This window comes from Capra hircus, chromosome 19 (genome assembly GCF_001704415.2).
Source record: "Capra hircus breed San Clemente chromosome 19, ASM170441v1, whole genome shotgun sequence".
Lineage (NCBI taxonomy): Eukaryota > Metazoa > Chordata > Mammalia > Artiodactyla > Bovidae > Capra > Capra hircus.
This window is the reverse complement of record NC_030826.1, coordinates 53,693,862-53,713,645: the sequence shown is the minus strand read 5'-3', so window position 1 is coordinate 53,713,645 and position 19,784 is coordinate 53,693,862. Positions and strand designations below refer to the sequence as shown.

Below are 19,784 nucleotides of genomic sequence, written 5' to 3'. Positions count from 1 at the left end.
CGTGGGCTCCTATAGAGCCTCTGTCTCTGAGCGGGGAGACTCCTCACTCTTATTCCCAAAGCTCCACCCACAATCCCTTAGGTCCAGGGATTTTCCCAGCATGCTTCGGGGAGGACAGCGCCCTAGCAACGGATGTGTCTGGAGGGAAAAGAACAAGGAAGCCCCCAAAGCTGCCCCCGGGCATTTGTCTGTGCTCAGGGCAGAAACGACAGCTGTTCACGGGGACGTTGTCACTGATCACCATCCGTACGGGTAGCTGTCGCTGTAAAGGGTGGTTGGTGACAGTTTGACACACGCAGGTGCCCCTGTGCAGTATGGGCCGCTGCAGTGAGAGGGTGTCCAGGTGGAATTCAGGACGGGGATGCCCCGTGCCTGGGATGGTGACCCCGGGTCTCTGGGGTGGCTGCGGTCTCCCAGCAGGCAGGTCTGGAGCTGCCCCTCCTCCACTCCAGAGGCACAAGAGCTGGACAGTTACCAGACCCCCAGAGTCCACCCCTGACTCTGAGTCTGGGGCCACTTGCTTTGTGGAGGTCATAGCACAGGCAGATCCCAGTGGGTTGGTCCAGTTTGCTGCATGGACGGTGCCCGCTTGTCTCCCCTCTGGATCCCTAGATCACTGCGGACCTGCTATCCAATGGCATTGACGTGTACCCCCAGAAGGAGTTTGACGAGGACTCTGAGGACCGGCTGGTGAACGAGAAGTTCCGGGTGAGTGCACCGACCCGACTGCTATTTCCGGAGGCCCCTCAATTCCTGCTAGAGGACATGGGTGGGTCTTTCCAGGGGTCCAGGAAAACAGGTGGGGTGATCTTGAGCCATAAGGAAGTATTATCTGGGCCAGGAGGGTTATCGGAGCCAGAAGGTCCGCGTGCGGCCCTCTCAGGCCAAGGGGTCTCAGTGCTGGAGGCCCGACTCAGGGCAACTCCTGCCAGGGGCCCAGGGAGTGGACCGGCCTTTGCACGCGCAAGTGACCATGCCTCCTGCCCCTCCCCCAGGAGATGATCCCGTTTGCTGTGGTGGGCAGTGACCACGAGTACCAAGTGAATGGGAAGAGGATCCTTGGAAGGAAAACCAAGTGGGGTACCATCGAAGGTAATGGCTGAGCTGGCGCCCGGGCCTCCAGACAGGTCAGGAGGAAAGCTGCCTCTGCTACCCAGGAGCTGTGCACCTGGGCCTGATGGGCTGCTCTTGGGACCTCGTCTGTTGCCCATTCGGCCACAGGAAGGGCTCCCGTGGGTCCTGCTTGGTGGAGAACATGAGGGGCTAGGTGTCTTGTCCGGGGCCCACAGCCATTAGCTGACGGAGCCATGCCTCCATCCCAGTCCCCCACATCCAGGCAGGAAGGAGGTATGACGAGCTCTGCCAGGGTCCTGGTGCTGGGGTTTGCCAGGCATGCTGTGTGACCCTGGACAAGTCACCCCACCTCTCTGGGCCTGGGGAAAGGGCTGGGCTGGAGCTCTGTCCAGCTGAGAACCAGATGCCCTCCTCACTCCGTGCCCCCTCGGAGTTCCAGGACCCCCGCGTCTTCATGTCCTGGGGCTTCTGCAACAGACCAGCACAGACTGGGTGGCTTAAACAGAAGTTCATCCTCAGCGTTCTGGAGGCCTCGGGGGAGACTGTTCCCTGCCCCCCTCCTAGTGGCTGCCGGCTGACCTTGGCTTGTAGGCTCAGCCCTGCGGTCTCTGCTCTAACTTCCTCTGTGCTCCTGTGTCTCTCTTCTTCTAAGAGCACTCGTCACTGACCTTAGGGCCCCCCTGAATCCAGGGTGATCCCCTCTTGAGGTAGATACATTTGTTTATTGCTGTATCGGGTCTTGGTTGTGGCGCTCGGGAGCCCCCTGGCATGTGGGATCTTCGTTCCCCAACCAGGGATCAGACCTGCATCCCCTGCACTGGAAGATGGATTCTTAACCACTGGACCGCTGGGGACGTCCCTGAAATCCTTACTTTAATTACACCTTCACAGACTCTTTTTCCAAATAGGGTCCCATTCACTGGTGCCCAGGGTTGGGAGCCGGACGTCTTGGGGACACCATGCAACCCACTACAGGTGGCCATAGGTGGGTGGACCTGGGCGTTTCCTTCCCCCTCTCTCTGTTCTGTCCTTCCCTCTTTAGAACAGATTAAAATGGACCACTTTGCTCCTTGTTCGCTTGGCTGAAAGGCCCAGCATAGAGAAGGAAGCAGAACATTCAGCAGTTGCTTTCAACTCCAGCTGCTACCACCCCATCCCACACCTAGCTCATGACCTTGGGCATGTCCCTGTGACCTTGGGCATGTCCCATCATCCCTTGGGTCCCATTTTGCCACCTTGTGCCAAGAGTTTAGTGAAATCGGAGAATGTCTCAAAGACTATCGGAGCTTTCAGGACAGCAGATACTTTCGTTTTTCATATACTTTCATTGTATTAGCAGGAAATGATACAATGAAACTGATCTAGTGGGGCACTCCCAGGCTTTTACCTGGGTTATTGTTAAAATCCCTCACCTCCCCGTCCCGCCTAGATGTCTCAGTTAGGCTTCATCCTCAGCTTATCCGGTCTTGGCCCCGCCTCTTCCATTTCTCCTCTTCCTGAAATCTTGCTGTTTAGAAACCTTGTAAAGTGTGTTGGAGGATTTGGGATAAGAAGGGGCCAATGGGGGGACTTCCCTGGCGGTCCAGTAGTTAAGACTCCACACTTCCACTGCCGGGGGCACAGATTTGATCTCTGGTCAAGAACCAAGATACCACATGCCACGTGGCGCAGCCCAAGTACATTTGAAAAAAGGAAAAAGAGAAAGAAAGGGCCATTGGGGAGGGGCAAGGAAGGGCGGCTCCGCCTCTGATAGCATCTGCTGCCCTCTGGCGGCCAACTTGGGCCCTGCCGGCAGCCGGTAAAGGAAATTGTCGGGAAATTGTTGGGAAATTAGGGAGGTTGGTTTTCTGTGTCCCTGCTCTCCTGCTCTGGCCTGGATCCCGCGCTTTGAATGAGCTGTGCGTTGCTATGGTGCTGCCAGCCCACGTTGAGGATGGTGATGAGAAACAGCCCCACGGAACCTGTAAAGATGGTGGCGGGGGGTGACTCTGACTTCCCAGCAGCCTTCGTGAGGTCCCGGAAGGAGTTTCTGCCATTAGAGTAGTTGAACTTCCCCAAGACTTTGGTGACTTTTTTTTTTTTAATCTCTGGGACCTTGTGAATTGAGAGCTGACCGGAGAGCAGGCTGCTCTGTGCCTCTCCTCATCCCCACCCTCTCCAGCCCCAGTTCCCTCTTCTTCCTCCTCCTGGGTTGCACACCACCATCCTGAGGCACCTTACTCATCCTTGGAAGCTGCCTGAATGTTTTCAGAGGAGGGCAGGTGTGATAAGGCGCACAGTTAACTCATTTCATCCTCTCCCATCCCTGAGAGGTGGGAGGCATTATCATGCCCATTTTACAGATGAGGAAATGGAGGCTCAGACAGGCCAGAATAACTTGCCCAACCTGGGATGCAGTGGTCAGACAGTCGCTTCAGGTTCAGAGCCCTGTTCTTCTGTCTACTCTCAGTACTTCTCCAAGTTAGATGGAAAGGCTGCATGAGAGCCAGCCAGCAGAGGATTCTACTGTGGGCGCAGCCCTGCAGGGTAGGGGATGGGAGAGGAAGGAGGGCAGGGGTCGGGGGTGTGCATGCACGCTCAGTCACCTCAGTCTTGTCCGACCCCGTGTGACCCTATGGGCTGCAGCCTGCCAGGCTCCTCCGTCCATGGGAGTCTCCAGGCAAGAATACTGGAGTGGGTTGCCATGCACTCCTCAAGGGGATCTTCCTGATTCCAAGGATCGAACCCACATCTCTTGTGTCTCCTGCATTGACAGGCGGGTTCTTTACCACTAGTGCCACCTGGGAAGCCTGAGTTGGCGGGTGGGGCACTCAGCCTTTTACCACCCTGGTCCCCCTGCCGGCTGTCAGTCGGTCAGTTCAGTTGCTCAGTCGTGTCCGACTCCTTGAGACCCCATGGACTGCACCACGCCAGGCTTCCCTGTCCATCACCAACTCCCAGAGCTTACTCAAACTCATGTCCATTGAGTCGGTGATGCCATCCAACCATCTCATCCTCCGTCGTCCCCTTCTCCTCCTGCCTTCAATCTTTCCCAGCATCAGGGTCTTTTCCAATGAGTGAGTTCATCACATCGGGTGGCTAAAGTATTGGAGTTTCAGCTTCAGCATCGGTCCTTCCAATGAATATTCAGGACTGATTTCCTTTAGGATGAGCTGGTTGGATCTCCTTGCAGTCCAAGGGACTCTCAAGAGTCTTCTCTAACACCACAGTTCAAAAGCATCAATTCTTCGGCACTCAGCTTTCTTTATAGTCCAATTCACATCCATACATGACTACTGAAAAAACCATAGCTTTGACTCGACAGACCTTTGTTGGTAAAGTAATGTCTCTGCTTTTTAATATGCTGTCTAGGTTGGTCATAGCTTTTCTTCCAAGGAACAAACATCTTTTTATTTCATGGCTGCAGTCACCATCTGCAGTGATTTTAGAGTCCAGAAAAATAAAGTCTCTCACAGTTTCCATTGTTTCCCCATCTATCTGCTGGCTGTATTGACCCTTTAACTTTGAGAAAGGCCCTGCTGCCCTGGGATGGGGAAGCCTGGACCTGGGAGCCAGGCCTCCCGGGCCGTGGAAGCTGGGCAGAGTGCTTTTTTTGTTTTTTCCACCTCTGAGCCGCACCTCCCTACGACCACAAATGAGACGTCTTAGTCGCTCTCCTGTAGGGTGTGTGGAGATTGGGGATTCCTTCCCGTGGGCCGGACGCCCCCACAGAACCTCAGAGGACAGCTTCCCTGAGTCCAGATGATGCCACTCAGCACCCTTTGAAGGGTGACTGGCAGCTGACGACCACGCAGCAGGCAGTTTCTATGCAGCACTGGGCATCGCCGGCCCGCTCCAGGGTGCCTGTGGGGTCCCTCCCTGCCCATCTTCCCGCATGCCCAGAGCCCGCTGCCGTCTTCAGCTTGTGCTCAGCACTCCGAGGGGCTTTAGTGTGTCCCCGTGTGCACCCTCCCAGGCAGCGGATTACTCAGTTTTGCCGACTCTTGAGCTCAATGGGAGTGGTCATCCCCAGTGTGCGACCTCTGTACACGTGTGTCCTTGCGTGTGTCCTGAGCACGTGGGGGAGAAACCCCAGCCCCGGTTCCTGCCATGTTCTGTTCCCAGCACCGCTCTCATCTTCAGGTCTCCCCTGGGACACCCCCGGGCCCCCTCTTGCTTAGCGTAGCGCTCTCTCCCCTGCAGTTGTCTTGCCAGGTGACAGTGCCATCTCCCCGGAGGGCAGGAGCTGAGGTGCCTGGTGTACCCTTATGGCCCCCCTGCCCTGCCCATCTACCTGCCCAGCATTGCCGGGAAGGGCTTTCCTGATCTTAAAGCTCCCTCTCTCTCCTCTGCAGTCGAGAACACCACTCACTGTGAGTTTGCTTACCTGCGGGACCTCCTTATCAGGTGAGAGCCGGGCGGGTCTGGTGCTTGGGTGGGGAGGGGCTGACAGCCCAGAAGGGGCCTCCGTCAGGGCTTCGGGCGGTGGGCGAGGGTGATGGGCCAGCTAGCGGAGGTCTTGAGTAGCAGCCAGCGCACGCCACCCATCTGCCTTCCTCCTTGGAGCCCCATTGTCTTAAATGCCTTGTTGGAAATGAACCAAGCAGTGAAAATCTTTTTTACTTTCACTTGGGGAAGGGTTGAGTTTGCATCACTGCAGTCTGAGCCCCAGGAGGTCTCGGGTGCTGGGCATGTGTCTGTCCTCTGACCTGGTGGAGGCCCTGCCTCAGTTTCCTTGAGCCCAGGCAAGGAGGAGCCTGTCCTCAGCCCAGGTGGTGAGGCTGGGGCCTGGGCAGGTGAACAGAGACAGTGGGGGCTCCCTCCGGGGTGCCAGGGGCTCCTAGCTCCTCAGCCAGCACGACGGATGCTAGGGACGAAGTCACTAGGAGGGACAGGACCATCTCTCATGGCCTCCAAGTTGTGGGAGGACATGGCTTCCGGGAGCTAACTGCCCTGTGCTGGAGAGCCTGGCTGCGGAAGGATGCCCTTCTGACCTCGAGCCCTTCAGACACCTTTGCAAACCTGCCCTGATGGTCAGTGGAGAAGGGACGCTTGAACACATGACTACAGGGGTACCAGTACCCGCCACCCCCAGGCCCCTCACCCACCGGCTGCAGGCCGCTGCCCCTTGCCTGCCAGCACAACTGGCCGCTGCCCTGGCTCTTCTGGACCAGAGCAAGGGCGCTCCAGCCCTGCCCACCGCCGGGGGCCTCTGCACTCAGCCTGTCCCTGAACTGGCGATTGAGTTGTCCCAGAAAAGGGGCTGTGATGGAACACGTGGTCCTGAGAGTGGCAGGGTTGCCATGGAGACCCGCCTCCTCACCCCCACATCTCCTGTCCAGGCTTGGTCTGTCTTGGTGGGGCTAAAGCGCCGTGCTGGAGAACCGCACCCCCCAGCCGGCCCGGGGAACCGTGTAGTGGGGATTGGGAGTGGGGAGGGCAGGCTGAGCGAGCAGGAGCCCCCCCCCACCCCTGGCCCCCCTCGTGACCCCTCCTCCGTGCCCCTCCCAGGACACACATGCAGAACATCAAGGACATCACCAGCACCATCCACTTCGAAGCCTACCGCGTGAAGCGTCTGCACGAGGGCAGCAGCGCCGTGGCCAACGGCGTCGAGGAGAAGGCACCCGAAGCCCAGGAGATGTAGACACCGCCCGCCCCGGGACCCTACCCCGAGTCTTTACCGTCTCCCGCCACCCCCCCCATTTTTATTTTATATAATTTTCTCCGTGTGTCCTCGATCTCCGCCCCTTCACACCTGCCAAGTAACAAGATGACGAGCGCCCTCTGAGTATGTTTGTTATTAGCCCACTGACTACGGGGACCAGGACTGGGAGTGGGGGGGGAGCTTGGAGTGGGGGGCGGCTCTCTGGCCCTCCCTGAGGTCCAGAAGGGGCTGGAGGACCACTGACTCAGTTCCCGACCCTGCCCTCACTCCAGGCCCCAGGAGTGGCCCCCAGCTCTTAGAGCCCCTGGAGCGTGGCGGGGTGGTGCCCGCGGGAGGATGGGACCCTGCTGGTGGACCTGGGGCCCCTTCCTGCCCCCGCCTCCCTACACGCCGCTGGGGAGCCCCTGAGCCCACCCCTAGGGGAGAGCAGTTCATTCCACGAGATCCAAGTTGCCCGTTGGCTGCTGCCCGCCCGCCCGCGAGCCTGTCCTGGAGCAGAAAGTGCCTTTATCTCAGCCGTCCACACGAGCCACCAGCTCTCCGCAGCTGTCCCCTCGGGCGGGGAACTGGGACAAGGTGGAGAGAGGGAGATATGTCTTTATCTCCCGTTATGTCCCGCCCCCTTCCCCACCCCCGCTGGAATTTGAGGATTCAAAGGAAGCAAAAGATGCACCCTACCCTGCCCTGATTTTTGGGAAGGTCCAAGCGAGTGAATCTGGTAGAGGAGCTAAGGAGGAAGTCAAGTGCTGGCAGGTACCAGAAGGAAGTGGGGGGCGGGGGGCTCTCGTGGGCCTGGTGCCGGCCCTGCCCCCACCTTGTGTGACCAGGGAAGTGTATCTGTCTGTCTAGACATCCATTTGGCCCGAGACACTCTGGTTAAGTGAATGCCCAGTTGGCCGCTCCAGACATACAGCCCCCCTGACCGAGGCCTGGCTGACACCACGACCAGGGAGGTGGGAGGCCAGGCAGACCTGACTGTGTGTTGCCCGGATGTGCCTGGGGCCCTGCACCTCCCCTGCCCCCAGAGCCCATCATAAAGACCCCCAGAGAGGGACTGATCAGGGCTCAGGTATCCACGGCCCACAGTCGGGCTCCACGTCCTCACGGCCCCGGGCTGGGGAGCTCAGACACGGGTCAATGATCCGTGACCCTCTGCAGGCCCCAGGCTGGCTTCTTGCCCATGAGAAGGTGGGAGGGGTGGGTGCAGACTGGTGTGTGTGTGTGTGCGCGCGCGCATGTGTGTAGGTCATTGCTTCGTGTGTTTACTCCCTCCCCACCTAAGAGAGGAAGGACCCCTTAGTAGAAACAGTTTACTTGCCGACTTGCCATTTTTGCCAAAACCAAGATGTTGAAGGATGCGTCCGTCGCCAGCGTCGGGGTCCCGGCCGTGGACCAGTCCAGCCGGCCCGTCTTGGGACGCCTTCGCTTCCTTCTCTGTAGCCAGATTTTTGAAAACTTGTTAGTTTCACTGGGATCTGTTCCACAGTGGCCTTTCGCTATGTGCCTCCTGAGAAATTCGTCTCTTTTTGTATAAATAACAAAGTGTTGAAAATGTATTTCCTGAAATAAATGTTCCAAATGCAAACCCGGAAGACTGGAGTGGGGATTTCCCCCCCCCCCCCTTTTCTGACCCCGAAAGTGCGGCGCTCCTTTGATGAGTGTGAAGATAGCGTGGAAGTGATTGCTAGGGAATTGTTTCATCTCCTTTTGGGAGGAAGAAAGGTTTCAGGGACTTAGAAGCACTGATTTAAGGGGATGATTGAAAAGCGAACAGAGTCTTAATTTATTCATTAAAAGGAGGCTTTGAAGGCATTCCACCGGGCGGTGCTGTGCGCTGCTTCTATGACTGTATCCTGGAAATAATGTTTTTCTTCTTAAAATCAAAGTCTGTTGCAGTGAACCCTATGAGCTGGTCAGTGTTTGACAATCATTTCATACCAATTTATTCCAAGAGAGCTCAGTCACCAAAAGAGTGGAATAAAAGAGGCTGCCCTGTGAGGTTTTTTCCTGCATCCCGAGTGGGGCATCTAGACCGGGGATCTGGGTATTTCTTAGCTGTGTGTAGGCCTTACTAGCCCCTTTCTCCCTCCTCGGGGGGTGACCTGGGGCAGCCATCACAAGCCCGCTGAAGCAACAGAAATGGATTTTCTTGCAGTCTGGGGGTCAGACATCCAAGGTCATGTGTCAGCAGGACGAGGCTCCCTCTGAAGACCCAGGGAGGAGCCTTCCCGCCTCTTCCAGCTTTGCTGGCTGTGTAGTTCCAGTCTCTGCTTCGGTCCTCTCCCGGTGTTTCTCATTGGATTTCAGGCCCAGCCTAATCCAGGGTGACCTCATCTGGGTTCTTACCTTAACACTGCCAAGACCGTGTGTCCATGTAAGGCCACGTAAGGTTCTGAGTGGACGTTGATTTGGGGAATCGGGGGCGGTCACTGTTCAACCCATGACACCCCCATTCCTGCCCCGATCCAGTCTCGGGGAGCAGAAAAGCCCTGAACTGGGACTTGGGTGACTTGGGCTCAAGTCTCTGCCACCAACAGGCCGGGTGGGGTGGCCTCAGGACCATCTCCGCCCCTCGGGGCCTCCCTGCCCCTTCGGTTGGGCAGGTTGGCTCATTCGGGAGAAGGCAAGTGGACTTCGTCTCCAGATGAGCTGATGGACCGTGGCCACACGGAGCCTCTGCTTCAGGATCCGAGGTGTGTCATCGACACCCGTGTGTGCTGTCGCCCAGGCGGGGGATGTGGGGGTTGGTCCACAAGCAGGGTTGCAGCCCTGGTGGCTGGCGTCTCAAGGCCGTCCTGGTTTCCCCCGGCCCCTCAATCCCTGTAACTCTCGGCAGTCCCTGATCCTGAAACCCCCCTCGCTCCTCCAAACTAAAACGGTCCCCGCTGCCACCCCTGCTGGGCACCCCTGTCCAGCACCATCTCTCTCTGGCCCTGACCTTCTGGGGCCGACACCCTCTCCAAGCCCTGCTCTCAGCTCAGAAATCCTGCTCGTCCCCCCAGGGGCCCACTGACCATGTCCAGCCTGCTCCCTGACCCTTACACTGCTGTCCCGTTCAACGACAGTCAGCCTCGTTCTGGGACCAAGAGGGGCCCAGGCCATCCTCTCCACCTAGCTCACCTGCCCCTCCCATCCAAGGAGGAACGGCGTGGTGATGGGGCCTGCCCAACTGAGCAAATCCCCTGCTGTAGATCCAGGTGACTCAGTGTCCCAGCTTGCCTGGGCATGACGGGTTTCCAGGGACTTGGGACCTCAATGCTAAATCCAGGGAGATCCTGGGAAGCCTGGACAGGTCGATCTCCACATAGACCCCACATGGCCTTCTGCCCCTCGGAACCCTGGCTTCAGACTCGCCAACCCCAGGAGCTCCTCAAAGACCTTTAAGACTCAGGCTGGGCTGTCGCCTGAGTCATCCCAGAGGGTGAGCAGGAGGCCCCAAGGATGGGCCACAGCCCCCTGCTGGGGGTGGGGAGCAGGAAGCCCCAAGGATGGGCTACAGCCCCCTGCTGGGGGTGGGGAGGTGTCCCGATAGGGCTGGGAGGACCAGGCGTCCTGGGTCGGCCCCTCCCTTGCTCTGGGCTGCAGGGTGTGGACAAGCCAGAGAATAGACTCAACTGGCAGCCTACGGGCTAGCCCAGACCTGCCTTGCCTCATGTGCATTCGTTGAGGACTAGGGGCAGGTGGGCTCCACCTGGGGAGGAAGCCGGCTGGAAATCAGCTGACTCAGAGCTCTCCTTTTGGGTCTGTTTATGGGGGTGCCTCTCCTGTTTGTAAACACCGCTTCCGACTATAAAAGTCGCACATACAACATACACCAGGTGGAAAATGCCGGGTCGGGGGGAGGCCCCGAGAGCCGAGCGGTGATGTGCTGTCCATGGGGGCAAGTGCTAGACGGAGAACTTGGCTGCTGCAGGGTCACGTTATGGGGACCCAACACATTCCGGGGTGGTGTCGGGAAGGGCCTCCTTTGTGTGAAGCTCTGAGCCAGGAGGGAACTCGGAGCTGGGGGAGCCAGGAGGCCGGAGAGCCTAGAAGGCAGGGAGAGATGGGGCAGGGGGCAGGCCAGGCTGCAATGCGGGTCGGTAAGCACCCATCCACCAGCTCTCCTCCCTGCACCCCGGGGGCCCAAGGGCACCTCCCTGCACTCCAACCCCTCATGGGTCTGTGTGAGCCCCACCGCCTCCAGAGCCTCTGCCTCAGGGTTCCCAGGACTGGCCCCGGGGACATGCCTGCTGCAGGCCACCCTCCATGCTCAGGGCCCTGCCCAGCCCTGCAGGGTCCTGTGGGCATCCCTGCCCAGCTGCATAGCCACCACTTCCCGGGTAAACAGAGGGTTCCACTGGGCCTTGGGGAAGCTTTAGCTGCAGGAAGGCCGAGACCCCCAGCAGAGAAAGCATCTTCCTTTCGGTTCAGAGAGGACGGCTGTGAATACTGAGAATGAGAAGGGAGTGGATATGATTAAAGCTGCCCAGAGTGAGTGGGGCTTGAACCGTGCAGCTGATTCAAGAACTAATCCCTGGGAGGGTCGGCCCTGCCGGGGAGATGCTGCCCGTCGTCGCCCGCATCACTGCACCCTCCTCCCCTCCCCCCATCCCTTCTTTCCCCTGTCTCCACTCCCCCTCCCGCCCTCGGGTACCAGGTGCATCAGCTTCAGGCAGTCCCAACGTGTGGAGATCAGCCATGGCCCCTCCATCTCCCTGATTAGTGACAGCATCAGAGCCCGTTCCATGAAGCAGTGTTAAGTCCCCTGAAGGAAACAGCCATGTGGAGTCACCCCGTGGGAGGGAGACTCAGGACTCCGCCCAGGTGGAGCTGAGTCTAGGGCCGTGACACTCAGGAAGCAAGCCCCAGGGGCATCTTTGCTGGCTCAGCCAGGGTGGGTACCGCTAGAATCAGGATTCTGCCCAGCTCCTGCATCCCCTCAGGGGCCCCACGGTGAGGGCGTTGGGGATACGTACCACATGGCATCTTTCTCAGCCTGGCACTGGCCGCCATCCACAGAACTTCTTACCCTTAGCCAAAGAATTGATGCTTTCAAATTGTGATGCTGGAGAAGACTCTTGAGAGTCCCTTGGGCTGCAAGGATATCCAGCCAGTCCATCCTAAAGGAAATCAACCCTGAATATTCATTGGAGGGACTGATGGTGAAGCTGGAGCTCTGATGCTTCGACCACTTGATGTGAAGAGCTGATTCATTGGAAAAGACCCTGATGCTGGGAAAGACTGAAGGGAGGAGAGGGGACGACAGAGGATGAGATGGTTGGATGGATGGCATCACTGACTCAATAGACATGAGTTTGAACAAGCTCCGGGAGATGGTAAAGGACAGGGATGGCTGGCGTGCTGCCGTCCATGGGGTTGCAAAGAGTCAGATAGGACTGAGCGACTGAAAGACAGCAACCCTTAGAACGACCTTGGCTAGAGTGGTGGGTGCCCGGGGCTGGTGGAGCGGGCAAGGGCAAGCGTGTTTCATGCAAACAGAACTTCAGTCTGGGGAGAGAAATAGGGAGGAGGATGGTGGTAATGGTTGCACAGCAATGCGTATGTACTTAATGCCCTGAGCTGTATATATATTTTTGGCCATGCCACGTGGCTTGTGGGATCTTATTTCATTCCCTGACTAGGGATTGAACCCACACCCCCTACATTGGAAGTGCGGAATTTTAACTACTGGACCACCAGGGAAGTCCTGTCCATTTAAAAATAGCTGAAACGGTAAACTTCATTACGTATTTATTGTTATTCAGTTGCTCAGTCACATCTGACTCTTTTGCGACCCCATGTAGCCCACCAGGTTCCTCTGTCCAGGCATGAATGCTGGAGTGGGTTGTCATTTCCTTCCCTGGGGGATCTTTTGGACCTGGGGATTGGACATGTGTCTCCTGCATGCGTGTCCTGCGTTGCAGGTGGATTCTTTACCCCTGAGCCTCCAGGGAAGCCCATGTACATTTTAAAGCAATCTTAAAAGTAGGTGTTAAAGCAGTGTCTGTGTCTCAGCCCTTCTGGGCCTCGCCTGTCTCAGCAGCAGATGTGGCTCCAGGTGTGTGGCTCGGAGCGATGGGGGGGGCAGGCAGGGGGCCCCTGCACCTCAGCAGGATGTGGTGAGAGCGGAACGGGGCCTATCCCAGAGTAAAAAGAAGCCCAAACCCACGGGGGCCGTGGAAGAGGCTGCTGAGAACAGGGTCCCTGCAAGGCACAGAGAGACTGAGGGAGCAGAGGGGTGACCAGGGTGGGGTGGGGGAATGAGTCCTTCCCAACTGCATTCCTAGGGCTGCCAGAGTCTGGAAACAGAATCACAGCTTGCTCAGTTAAATCTGAATTTCAGATAAGTCACAGATGATTTTTTTTTTTAATGTAAGTATGTCCCAAATAGTGCATGGAACTTTTTTTCACTACAATATTATTCATTATGTATGTGAGAAGTGAAATTCTTAGTCACTTAATCGAGTTCAACTCTTTTCGACCCCATGGATGGTAGCCCACCAGGCTCCTCTGTCCATGGAATTCTCCAGGGAGGAACACTGGAGTGGGTTGCCGTTCCCTTCTCCAGGGGATCTTCCAGACCCAGGGATCGAACCTAGTTCTCCTGCATTGCAGGCAGATTCTTTACTGTCTGAACCACCAGAGAAGCCCTTATGTATGTGAAGCTCAACTTTAACTGGGTGGCCTGTGTCTTGTCTGGCAATGCAAGTTTTGGGTGTAATTTCTGCAGAAGCTGAGAGCGCTGGTAAGAGAAGTGAGGAGATCTGGGGTCTGCTGGCCCACCCACCCGGAAGCCTCAAGGGGAGGATCCTTCCTCCCTTCTTCCGGCATCCAGTGGCTCCCGGCGTCATGTGGCTTGTGGCTGCTTCAGTCTCTCCTCTTTTCATAAGAACACCTGTCACTAGATTTCAGTTCAGTTCAGTTCAGTCGCTCAGTCGTGTCCGACTCTTTGCAACCCCATGAATCGCAGCACGCCAGGCCTCCCTGTCCATCACCAACTCCCGGAGTTCACTCAGACTCATGTCCATCGAGTCAGTGATGCCATCCAGCCATCTCATCCTCTGTCGTCCCCTTCTCTTCCTGCCCCCATTCCCCTCTAGCATCAAAGTCTTTTCCAATGAGTCAACTCTTCGCATGAGGTGGCCAAAGTATTGGAGTTTCAGCTTCAGCATCATTCCTTCCAAAGAAATCCCAGGGCTGATCTCCTTCAGAATGGACTGGTTGGATCTCCTTGCAGTCCAAGGGACTCTCAAGAGTCTTCCCCAACACCACAGTTCAAAAGCATCAATTCTTCGGCGCTCAGCCTTCTTCACAGTCCAACTCTCACATCCATACACGACCACAGGAAAAACCATAGCCTTGGCTAGACGGACCTTAGTCGGCAAAGTAATGTCTCTGCTTTTGAATATGCTATCTAGGTTGATCATAGCTTTCCTTCCAAGGAGTAAGCGTCTTTTAATTTCATGGCTGCAGTCACCATCTGCAGTGATTTTGGAGCCCCCCAAAATAAAGTTTGACACTGTTTCCACTGTTTCCCCATCTATTTCCCATGAAACGATGGGACCGGATGCCATGATCTTCGTTTTCTGAATGTTTAGGGCCCCCTAAAAAGCCTCTTGATGAACGTGAAAGTGGAGAGTGAAAAAGTTGCCTTAAAGCTCAACATTCAGAAAACGAAGATCATGGCATCCGGTCCCATCACTTCATGGGAAATAGATGGGGAAACAATGGAAACAGTGTCAGACTTTATTTTTGGGGGCTCCAAAATCACTGCAGATGGTGACTGCAGCCATGAAATTAAAAAACGCTTACTCCTTGGAAGGAAAGTTATGACCAACCTATACAGCATATTCAAAAGCAGAGACATTACTTTGCCGACTAAGGTCCGTCTAGTCAAGGCTATGGTTTTTCCTGTGGTCGTGTATGGATGTGAGAGTTGGACTGTGAAGAAGGCTGAGCACCGAAGAATTGATGCTTTTGAACTGTGGTGTTGGAAAAGACTCTTGAGAGTCCCCTGGACTGCAAGGAGATCCAACCAGTCCATTCTGAAGGAGATCAGCCCTGGGATTTCTTTGGAAGGAATGATGCTGAAGCTGAAACTCCAATACTTTGGCCACCTCATGCGAAGAGTTGACTCATTGGAAAAGACTCTGATGCTGGGAGGGATTGGGGGCAGGAGAAGAAGGGAGCGACAGAGGATGAGATGGCTGGATGGCATCACTGACTCGATGGACATGAGTCTGAGTGAACTCCGGGAGTTGGTGATGGACAGGGAGGCCTGGCGTGCTGCGATTCATGGGGTCGCAAAGAGTCAGACATGACTGAGCGACTGAACTGAACTGAAATGAATCCAGTGGGACCTGCTCTTGATTTAACTAAGTACATCTGTGATGACTCTGTTTCCAAATAAGGTCACATTCTGAGATTCCAGCAGACGTGACTTTTGGGGACATTGGCTGACCACACTCACCAGAGGCCCCAAGACCACTGCACTAGAACAGAAGCCTCATGAGGGCAGAAACCTGCTGGACCCATGGAAATGTCATATGAGTTACTTGATTTGTCTTTAAAAATATTTATTTATTTGGCTGCACTGGGCCTTAGTTGCAGCACGTGGAGTCTGGTTCCCTGACCAGGGTTCGACCCCGAGCCCCCTGCACTGGGAACATGGAGTCTTAGCCGTTGGACCACAGGGAAGTCCAGAAATTGACTGAGCTGGTCAAGAAGGCCACTTCCTCAGGCTTCGGGCAGTCTGTCCTTTTGACTGCCCCAGGTCTCAGTAGCGGCATGCGGGCTTCGTTGCCCACGGCACTTGGGATCGTAGTTCCCCAACCAGGGATCCAACCTGCATCCCCTGCATTGGAAGGTGGATTCTTACCCAGTGGACCACCAGGGGAGTCCCTGCTAGGATGGTTTAGAGGAGGCCGACCTGCTGGCACGGGTCTTGAGAAGCAGGCAGGGACCCAGTGGGTGGGGCCGGGTTCCACAGGGCAATCCCTCGGGGGAAGCTGTGACCTGCACCTCTCCCCGACCTTCCTGCGTGTGACCTGCTTCCTTGCGTGCCATTTTTTATTTTCTCCAAATATTGTGTGTTATTAAAAAAAAAGTCATATGTAAAATAGATACATTTCCCCTGGAAAAGAACTTGCCCCTTCCTCCCTCAGGCCTTGACTATGAACGGCTATCAGTCTAATATGCCTCTGAGCTGTCTCTGGGCTCTGACGAAGCTGTAGATTCATCTCCTGGCTCACTTCAGAAATTTTGAAGGTGGGATTCAGGTCTTTGCCTTAAGTGCTTGGAAACAATGTGAAAAGTATAAGGTGTGTCTATGTGAAACAGGTAGGCAGGCTTCCCTGGTGGTTCAGTGGTTAAGAAGCGGTCTGTCAGAGCAGGGGATACAGGTTCAGTCCCCGGTCGGGCAAGATCCCATATGCTATGCTGCAACTCAGCCTGCACACCACAACTGCTGAGCCTGGGCTCTGCAAGAGAAGAAGCCCCCACAGTGAGAAGCCGAGCACCACTACCAGAGAAAGCCTGTGCTACCCAGTGAAGCCCCCCCCCAGCCCCAAATTCATTCATTCACTAAAACAGAGAAAGATGTAAGCGGAACACACGTGTATGTAACTGGTGTGTCTGGGGTGCCAGGGATATGAACATGGAAGAGGATGCTGTTCAAAGGAGACCACATTTGTGCAGAGATGGGTGATAATCCTCAGAGGAGGAGAGAATTTATCCCTGAAACTTTAGATGTAACAGCTAGGAATGGTGAAAATGATGCTGGAGACCAGCCTGAATCCAGGGTCTTTGAAGGCAAATTCTCGGGGCCTCCAAATCAGTTGGCCACAGATCATTGCTGTTTCCGCAGAATTAAAAAAAAAAAAAAACCCTGCTAACCTCCCAGTTCTGCCTGCAGCCCTCTGTGCAGGCTGTATTGTCCCCCCACAGGAGTTCAGGATTAGAGAACAGAAACTTACTAGTTCTGGCCCATCTCTGCATTCCAGCCTCGCCCAGGATGGGGCTCCCGTGAGCCCCACTCAACTGCCTGCCAGACTTCCCACCGAGCTTTTTGGCGCTTGTCAGCTCGAGACAGCCCTGGAAAACCATGCAAGCTGAGGGGGAGTGTGTCTAATGAAGTTGGAGCTCTGCAATTTAGCAATTACTGTAACCCACACTTGTAATTTCGGGGGTTTCTCGTGATTCTTCTTTGTACTCTCTCTTAAAAAAAAAAGAAAAAAAATGCCGCTTTAGTTTTCTCTTTAACGCTCCAAATGGAGGCTGGTATTTTTCCGCCCTCACCCCTCAGTCGGCTGCAGAGCACACGAAAGTGTGCGGATGGGGGTCTCTGCTGCTTTTCGGGGATTGAGAAGGTTAATTGAAAGTTCGGCAGCTCCCAAAGGAAACCGAACTTTCTCTTTGCAACCGTGCCTGCCTCTGAAGCTCTGAATTCAGCTAATTTGATCATCTGTGTGGACAGAAGCCTGCTGAAAGGCGTGACCTACCCACCCCCCCAGGTGCTATTGTCCAGTTGGTCTCTTTACTGCTCCCTGACGCACGAATGCCCCACTTTTGCTCCTCTGTCCTCTCTCTCTCTCTCTCTTTTTGGGGCCACGCTGGCAAGATTTTAGTTCTTAGTTCCTCCCAGTCAGGGATCCAGTCTGAGTCCTTGGCAGCGAAAGGGAGGCGTCCTAACCACTGGACCTCCAGGGAAGTCCTGCTCCTCTCTCTTCATTCATGTAATTAGCTGTATATTTAAGAAATATTTTCACAGTTATAGTGATGTGGATAAAATTAGAGTCTGTCATACAGACTGAAGTCAGTCAGAGAGGGAAAAATAAATATTGTATATTAATGCACAATAGGGAGTCTCGAAAAACGGTGCAGATGAACCTATTTGCGGGCCAGGAATAGAGATGTAGACGTGGAGGATGGACTTGTGGGCACAAGGAGGGAAGCAGCGGGCGGGACGGATTGAGATTGGGATCGATGTATATACTAGTATATGGAAAAAGTGGGGAGCGACCGTGTAGGTCAGGGAGCTCAGCTCGGTGCTCTGTGATGGCTTCGAGGGGCGGGATGGGGGGTGGGCGGGAGGGAGGTCCAAGAAGGAGAGAATATATTCACATTGTTGTACAGCAGAAACGAATACAGCATTGTAAAAAATTATACTCTGATGAATTTTTTTTAAAAAAAATAATTATTCAAACATTTAAAAAATGCAAGTCAAAAAAAAAGGAAATATTTTTTCAGGGGGAAGTGAAACTCCATGTACCAGACACTAGGCTCCCTATGGGCAACCTAAGTCATAAAAGGTGAGGAAGACAGATGACTGTATCGTAACTAAAGTTCCGGACGGAGTTGGCACGCACAGAGGGCTGGGGAGCCGAGGGCATGGCACCCGGATCAGTTGGAGCTGTGCTGTGCCAGGCAGCGATGCGGGATGTAGGGATGGAAGAGGGCGGTAGAGAGATGAAGCAGAGGAGGAGCAGAAGGCTTGGCAGAAGGGGACGGACCCTTCCCCTTAGGACCAGCAGGCGGGAAGCAGCGCAAGTTGGTCAGCTGAGGGAGTCCATGGAGCTGGAGGGCACAGCTGGAAATTGGCAGGTGAGGGGGTAGCTCATGGAGCTTCCCAGGGGGCACTAGTGCTAAAGAACCCACCTGCCAACGCAGGAGACGTAAGAGATGTAGGTTCGATGGGTCAGGAAGATCCCCTGGAGGAGGGCATGGCAATCCACTCCAGTATTCTTGCCTGGAGAATCCCATGGACAGAGGAGCCTGGCAGGCTATAGCCCATGGGGTCACAAAGAGTTTGGGCACGACTGAAGTCACTTACCATGCACACACAAGGGTAATACACGGGCAGGGATCACATTGTGAAGTGCCTGGAGGGTTTCTAAAAAGTGAGAAGGAACCTTTGTTGTGGGCAGAATACTTGTGATTCTGCTGTGAACAACTCAGAAAACATTTTTTAAAAGAGTCAATCCAGTCTCAGAGAGTAGAGCTGCCCTAACCCTGGAAGCAGGCATAAGGAAATGTCAGGGAGCTCACCAGGGGAGGTCCAAGGATGGATGAGAGACAAATTGCTCAGAACCAAATTGCATTGCATTGCCACACCCAATGTCACCTGCAAAAGCATGCTTGAACCACATATATTTGCACAGGAGTGTAAATGTTTCAGGAGCATACGTTCTAGATGGTGGAGTACCTGGGCCAAAGGGCATGCATTTGTAATTGCATGCTGTATATTGTAATTGGATATTGCCAAGTTCTTCTCCAAAGGCTTGGACCAATTTTTATGCCAAAAATAGATAGGACAGTTCATCTTTCTGTATTCTTATTGCCCTGGATGTTTTCATTTAAAGAGTAATTTGCCAAACTGGGCATAAAGTGGTATTTGGATGTTGATATTTACTCTGCAGCCGAGTGTAAATAGCCTTTAGGTCCTGGATGACTGGGCAGCCTCTGCATAGAGTGAGAATTCCCGAAGCCCATCAGAGTGGCCGCCCTGGGACCATCACGTTGGTTACAGCTGCTATTGAAATTCTCTGTGGAGTTATTTATCCCTGGTTTGTTTGATCTGCCCATTCCTGAGATACATGTTGAAGTTTCCCACTGTGATGACGACTTCGTCAGTTTTGAAAATGTCTAATTACATTAGCTTTACACAGTCTGTGCTATATCACTGAGACAACAAAATGGCAAATTGCTGGCTGTGAGAGCAAGATATCTGCAAAACACACATCTGACAAAGGGCTTGAACCCAGAATCCACAGAAAATTTTGGTGTTTAGTCGCTCAGTCGTGTCTGACTCTGCAACCCCATGGACTGCAGCCCGCCAGGCTCCTCTCTGTCCATGGGATTTCCCAGGCAAGAATACTGGAGTGGGTTGCCATTTCCTTCTCCGGGGGGATCTTCTCAACCCAGGGATCGAGCCTGCATCTCCTGCATTGGCAGGAGGAGTCTTTACCACTGAGCCAGCAGGGAATCCCCGTAAAGAATTACTAAAATTAAATTAAAAAGCATTCAAAAGTGGATAAAACAACTGGAACAACGGTTACACAAAAAAAGATGCAGGAATGGTCAG

The 19,784-nt window shown here is 54.7% G+C and overlaps 1 protein-coding gene across 7 annotated transcripts in view; it reads left to right on the top strand.

Moving 5' to 3' along the window:
• The window catches only part of SEPT9 (septin 9), a 180,701-nt gene extending 172,388 nt beyond the window's left edge, over positions 1-8,313 (top strand). For all 7 annotated transcript variants that reach the window (XM_018063712.1, XM_018063713.1, XM_018063714.1 and 4 more), the window contains 4 exons: positions 613-708; positions 996-1,092; positions 5,409-5,460; positions 6,565-8,313. In XM_018063712.1, the coding sequence (XP_017919201.1) occupies positions 613-708; positions 996-1,092; positions 5,409-5,460; positions 6,565-6,700 (381 nt within the window). In that variant the 3' untranslated portion in view covers positions 6,701-8,313. The remainder of the gene's footprint in view (positions 1-612; positions 709-995; positions 1,093-5,408; positions 5,461-6,564) is intronic.